At 64.9% G+C, this 6255-nt stretch overlaps 1 protein-coding gene across 1 annotated transcript; it reads left to right on the top strand.

The window, feature by feature from the left end:
- Positions 1–431: 431 nt before the first annotated feature.
- LBHD2 (LBH domain containing 2) lies at positions 432–5918 on the top strand. Its single transcript, XM_037835005.1, has 4 exons — positions 432–500; positions 2025–2096; positions 4300–4456; positions 5584–5918. The coding sequence occupies exons 2-4, from the start codon at positions 2043–2045 to the stop codon at positions 5916–5918; spliced, it is 546 nt and encodes a 181-aa protein (XP_037690933.1). The 5' UTR covers positions 432–500; positions 2025–2042.
- Positions 5919–6255: the final 337 nt, after the last annotated feature.

The following is a 6255-nucleotide window of genomic DNA, read 5'->3' as shown; positions in this document are numbered from 1 at the left end:
GAGACTGATTGTCCCTTTTTGGGAATGGGCCTGAGGATGGAGATGGAAGGGAGTCCTTTCCACCTCGGAGTTTTTCCACCTCTTCACACCTCCACTGGAGGGAGTCCTCTTTCCGTGAAATCTAATCCCACTGAATTCTGCACAGACACCCCATTCCTGATCCCCAACATTGAGACTCTAGTGGCTGAGATCAGGTTGGCAGGGGGATGGGGTTCATCAAAGAGGGGATGAAGCTGGGGTCCTATATGGGTGCTGGGGCTGGGCGGGCAGAAGCGCCAGGAACGGTGGCCTGCAGCCGGCAGCAGAAGGGCGTGAGTGCAAAGGAGGGGTCGGCGAGCCAGCGCAGGTGGGCGGAGAGCGCGGGGGAGGGAGGGCGGAGGAGGGGGAGGAGGATGAAGGAGGGGAGGGAGGGCGGAGCAAGGACGCGAAGGAGGGGAGCGCAGCACTGAGCAGAGCCCGGCGGCCCCGCGGGAGCATCCAGCGCGGGCGGGTGAGCGAGTGTGAGTGGGGTGCGGGGGCGCCCCCTCCCCACCCTTCCCTGGCCCTGCGTCCTGACGGCCAGCTGCGGGTGGGTGGGAGAGGAGGAAGGGGGTGCTTGAGGGGTCTGAGCCCGAGCTGCCCGGGGAGGAGGAGGGCGAGGGGCCACGGTCAGCCCCTGGCTGCTGGTCGCGGGGCTCCGGGGCTGCCGGCTCCTGCCTGCGCCTCCCCACGAATGGGGTCCCCTGGCCCGCGCTGCCCCGCGCATTCTCCAGGGGGAGCCTCCCGACTGCCGCTCTTGTCGCCCCCCTGGGTGCTCCGCCTGTGCCATCCCCTCAGGTCTGCTTTTCCTGGTTGTGGGGGGTACTCTGCTGCTCCCCCTCATTCTGTCTCCTTCTTGCACCCCTGGGTCTCTGAGTGACTCCCCGGTCTCTGCCTTGGCTGCGTTAAACTCTAGCCTCAGTTCTGGGGTCCTGGGATGGGACCCCCAGAAGGGGTCATGGGGCGGCAGACCCTGGGAGCAGTGGGCCTGGGGGGCGTTCATGGCTTTGGGATGGAGGGAGGCACGGGCGGGTACTCCTGGGCCCACCAGCCAGATGCCCACTGCAGCCGGGTCCCTCCCAGCTTGTCCGTCCCTGAGCCGAGCTGGCTGCTTGGGTGAAGGACACTCATCTCCTCTCCCTCGGCTGGGTGCCCACAGGACCCCCCTCCCCAACACCCGGCAGGGCACACGGGCTCTCCCCCTGCTCTGGGTGCCTCCTCTCCATCTGCCCACACCCTCCACAGCTCCCCATCTCCCCACCCCTTGCCAGTGCCCAAACTCAGGTCCCTACCAGGCTCTGCAGGTGCCCGGGAGCAGGGTGCCTGCCAGTTCCCCCCACACTTCTGCCTCTGGCCTGGGCAGGGCCCCCGAGCGCACCTGGCACAGTGCAGGGGGCACACTGCAGTGGGTGCCTGAGCTCCAGGGGGCCTCTCTTCCAGACCCTTTCTGTGGGGTTACCGGGGGTCCCCACCCCTGGATCTGGCTTGACCAAGTGTGGGCAAGATGTCAGTTTCCCTTCGGCTGTGAGTGCCGAGGGCCCTGGGTGCACGTGGGGTGTCAGCTCTCGGGGCAGGACAGGCACCCGGGCCTCTGACGGACTCGAACACGGCCCTCACTGGCCTCTACTCTCTGAAGCCTCTGGGGCCCAGGGCACGGTGTGCCCTCCCCTGGCTGTCCCCTGCCTCCAAGCATTCTCGTCCCCACCCCTCCCATACCCGCGCCCGGCCCGCCGCCTCCTGCTTGCCCCTCTGGCCTTGGCTCTGCTGACCCTCCTCCAGGAAGCCTTCCGGGATCTCAAGGCCCAGGTGGCCTCATCCCTCCTGCATGTCAGGTGGCGACTGTCCACGCCTCTCTGATGGTGGGCTCAGTGGGGCTGGGCAGCGATGGCCAGAGCAGTGGGCACCAGTTGTGCCCATGGGGGCTAGACTGGGGTGGGCTGGAGCTGGGAGGATGGTGGGACCTGGCACCCGGTCAGTCGTGGATTCCTGTTTCCATCCTCACTCAGTCTGACAGCGGTGGCAGCATGAGCGTCCCCAAGCCGAGTCCCGATGGAGAGGCACAAGGCCCAGTGGGCACGGTATGTGGCCGGGGCCCCAGGGGCCCTGGGGACTCAGTGCTCGCCTCTCCTCACTTCTGGCCTCAGTTTACCCATGGGGGACAGTTGCTCTCTTATAGGAGTTGGACACACAGCACTCGAAGCCCAAGCTGCCCTGGCTTACTTGGCACCCCTTTGGGACTTGGGGACCCCAGGGCTTGCTCGCCAAAGCACAGTTTATTCTCTGCAGCGTGAGGCAATGCCAGGGTCCCCTGCCCTGGCTCCAGGTTTTTGTGTTTTGTGTGGGTGGGGGGTGGGGTGTCGATGCAGCTAAAACCTGAGGCTCCCACACAAGGGGCGCAGCCAGGGTGTGTTCAGCTCTAGATTTGGGCTGATCTTGTTTGGGAGGAGGGGAGAGGTTGTGGCCAGGGAGCGGGGCCGGCCCAGAGTGCACCGGGGCCAGGCTGGGGCCTGGAGGGACAGGTGGAGAGGGTGGGCACCAGGTGCTGCGCGGGCCTCCCTCACCCCAGCAGGCCCCTCTGGCATTGTGGCACCCTGAGGTGGGGTCAAGAGGGCTTCCTGGACGGGGTGAGGAGGGGCGGGAGTCCAGGATGGGGTAGGAGCCCCTGGACTGGCCATGTCTGCAGGAGGGGGTGGCCACCAGGAGGCCCAGCCATGGGGGCAGCCTGGGGTCCCTGCCCTCAGCTCCTCTGAGACCCACCTGCTCCCACACTTCAAGGTCACAGGGTTACTGGCTGAAATGCCGATGCTTGGGCCCCCACCTGGAGAGCCAGGGGTGGAGCCCCGGAAGTCACCTCCACACACACTTTGCACCGCTTCTGATGCAGAGGCTCAAGGGCCACGGACAAGGCCCTTCCCCAGGGTTTGCACAGGCCATCGGGGAAGACGGATGTTCTAGTTTGCTAATGCTGCGGAATGCAAAACACCAGAGATGGATTGGCTTTCATAAAAAGGGGGTTTATTTGGTTACACAGTTACAGTCTTAAGGCCATAAAGTGTCCAAGGTAACACATCAGTAATCTGGTACCTTCCCTGGAGGATGGCCAATGGCATCCGGAAAACCTCTGTGAGCCGGGAAGGCACGTGGCTGGTGTCTGCTCCAAAGTTCTGGTTTCAAAATGGCTTTCTCCCAGGACGTTCCTCTCTAGGCTGCAGTTCCTCAAAAATATCACTCTTAATTGCACTTGGGATATTTGTCCTCTCTCAGCTTCTCTGGAGCAAGAGTCTGCTTTCAACGGCCATCTGCAAAATGTCTCTCATCTGCAGCTCCTGTGCTTTCTTCCAAGTGTCCCTCTTGGCTGTAGCTCCTCTTCAAAACGTCACTCACAGCTGCACTGAGTTCCTTCTCTTTGAGTCAGCTCATTTATATGGCTCCACTGATCAAGGCCCACCCTGAATGGGCGGGGCCACGCCTCCATGGGAACATCTCATCAGAGTCACCACCCACAGCTGGGTGGGGCACATTCCAAGCAAATCTAATCAGCACCAAAACGTCTGCCCCTCAAGACTACATCAAAGATAATGGCCTTTGGGGGACACAATACATTCAAACTGGCACAACGGAGCACCCCAAACGGCTGGCCTTCCAGGCAAAATTGGTGGGAGGAGTTCCAGGAAGGGGTACCGGCCTGAGCAAAGGTGCAGTGGTGGGACATTGCAGGGCAGGTGGCCGTGTGGGTGCTGTGGGGCCCAGTGGGATTGGCAGCTTAGGGTTCTGTGCCAGGAATGGGGGGCGATGCTGAGGGCACTGGGATAGCTTGAGGGCAGCCCCCACACGCTCCTGTGGGCACCAGACAATGAGCCAAGAGTGAGCCACTGCAGGTTGCTATGGCAATGTCTTCCATCAAAGCAGAGTTGCCCGAGGAGGCCGAGGCCCAGTGGGGGCCCCCAGGGCAGGGCACCTTGGTGGGTGCTGGGTGCAGGAGGAGCTGGGGGTGCACGGTGGCCCCGGGCTCGCTCGCTGTGGGGTGTTCCCTCAGCCTCTCTGGCTTCAGGTTCCCGTCTGTGAAATGGGCCTCCGGGGGCTGAGCCCAGGTGGGGTCTGTGTGCCCCAGGGAAAGCTGCACCCCCAGGAACCAAGTGTCCCAGCCCCCGTGGTGGGATGGGGGAGGGGCTGGGACCCCTCAGGAGGTGCTCACCCCGCCTTGGGGGCCAGAGGTGGGGGAGTGGGCAGTGGAGGGGCCGGGGCCTGGCACTGCCCTGACCCCTGCCCAACCCCCTGAAGGCTACGGTGGGTGCCCGGGAGAAGGGTCCCCGGCTGAGCCAGTGGCTGCCCTCCATCGTGGTGGAGCCCAGCGAGACGGGCGCCGTGGAGGGCGGGGAGCTGCGCTGGCCCCCAGAAGGCCCCCAGAGGGCTCCCCTCAAGAGCCAGGCTGCTGCAGGTGAGTGAGGGGCTGCCTGTGGGGGTGCCAGAAGAGGGGAGGAAGGGCAGCACTCAGAAGCAGCCCCCCTCCCTGCTGCTCCTGTGGGCCCTCGACCTGCAGCTGGCTCTCCCCAGTCCTCCACCTGCTCTCCCAGCCTCAGCCCAGCTCCTGGGTGGCCCGGCCTGGCCCCTCCCCGTCACCAGGCCATCTCCCCCCACCAGGCCCCGAGGTCCCCTCACCCAGGCCCTCGGATGACGGTGGATGTCTGTGGATGGGGCTGCACTCCCCACCCCTCGCCATGCAGCCTCCTCCCCCCTGCCCCCTCCTTGCCTTTGGAAGGACCATGTATTGCCCACCAGGCCCGGGCCTGGGTGAGGGTCCGGGAGCTCACCAGGCCAGCCCAGGCGGCCATCAGATGGGGAGATGGCCTGTCCAGCACGCAGGCCCCTGCCCACCGGTGCCTCTAGAAAGACCACAGGGGCTGCTGGGGCCCAGGAAGCTTCTGGAGGGAGGCCGTGCGGACAGGAGTGGGGTCAGGCAGGGGCCTGGTCTGAGGCCTGGGGGGGCAGCAGGCTGGACAGTGGGGGTCTCAGGGGAGGAGCAAGAGGACGGAGCTGGGCCTCGGGAAGGTGTGTCCCCAGAAGAGTCCTGGGGAGCCTTCCTCTGATGGGGAAACAAACTCAGCTACAGCTGGGGCTGCTCAGTGGCCCTCCCACGTCCCCCAGGGTGGCACCCAGGCCTGGTCAGCACCCCTGCAGCTCCGGCTCTGAGTCCCCACCTCTCTGCATCCTCCTCACCTCTGCTGGTCTCTGCTCCGGGTCAGGGCGGCCATCGGGGCTGCCCCTCGGGGAACCACTGGGACTGGGCTCCACCCCCTGCCCTGCCACCAGCTCTACTCTGGGGAGGGGGCTCCTGATCCCCAAAGCTTGGCTTCACCCTTCTTCCCCTGCCCAGAATGTCTACATCCAGCCTCCTGTTCCCTCCCATCATCCATGGGGAGACTGTGCCCCCCACCCAGTTATCTGCAACAGGATCACCCTGGACACCCCTCCCCCATCCACCTGGGTTGGGCCCCTCACCCCATTTCCTTGCAAATCCACGAACTCAGAGCCCCCATCGAAACGGAGGCCTTAATGTTTCTGCAGCCCCCTTACCCAGCCGAGCCAGAGCACCAGGGAAGTTTCCGGATGATGCTGGCGGTGCGTGGGCCAGCTCCAGGTACCCCCGGCCCAGGGATAGGACAAGGATGTGGCTACACGCTGCTGCCCGTGGGGCCGTCCCCCACCCCGCTCGCCGGCAGCTGAGGGTGGCCAGGCTGGTGCCCAGAGCGGGGGCCTGGCCAGGACACCAGTGGGCAGAGCCGAGCTGCCCAGCCTCCTGCCGCCCGTTCTGGCCTGACCCGCAGCCGCTGCCCCTTCCCGTCCACGGCCCAGGATCCGGCTCACTCCCCTCCTCGTTGTGCAGTTTGAAGCAGAAATAAAGGCACTTCCTGGTGGCCTGTGGGCACCCGGTGCTGGAGCACTCGGCTGTCAGGCCTTGGGATGGGCCCGAGTGGCCGTGGCCATGACACGTGGGTGCCCTGCAGGGAGGCCCTTGGCTCTGCTCTGCCTCCTCTGGGCCTTGTGCTGTCACCCGTGGGGCTGGCTGGGCCCGAGGACAGAAGTCGTTCCTGTCTCCCTAGGTGCAGAGGGGGCCGGGGAGAGTGGATGGGTGGGGTGGGGGCCCTATTCCAGGCTGGATTTCATTACATCCTCTCAAAAGTCCCATTTCACAGGTGAGAAAATGGAGGTGCAAAGCGAGGAGCCCAGGCTGAGGCT

Source organism: Choloepus didactylus, chromosome 4 (genome assembly GCF_015220235.1).
Source record: "Choloepus didactylus isolate mChoDid1 chromosome 4, mChoDid1.pri, whole genome shotgun sequence".
Classification (NCBI taxonomy): domain Eukaryota; kingdom Metazoa; phylum Chordata; class Mammalia; order Pilosa; family Megalonychidae; genus Choloepus; species Choloepus didactylus.
This window is presented reverse-complemented; position numbering and strand designations above follow the sequence as displayed.

Bases quoted from the DNA above. Each gene is read 5' to 3' on its own strand.
- LBHD2 (XM_037835005.1), top strand. From the start codon at position 2,043: ATGAGCGTCCCCAAGCCGAGTCCCGATGGAGAGGCACAAGGCCCAGTG. The intron at 2,097-4,299 runs GTATGTGGCCGG...AACCCCCTGAAG, and splicing joins CACAAGGCCCAGTGGGCACG to GCTACGGTGGGTGCCCGGGA. The intron at 4,457-5,583 runs GTGAGTGAGGGG...ATGTTTCTGCAG, and splicing joins CAAGAGCCAGGCTGCTGCAG to CCCCCTTACCCAGCCGAGCC.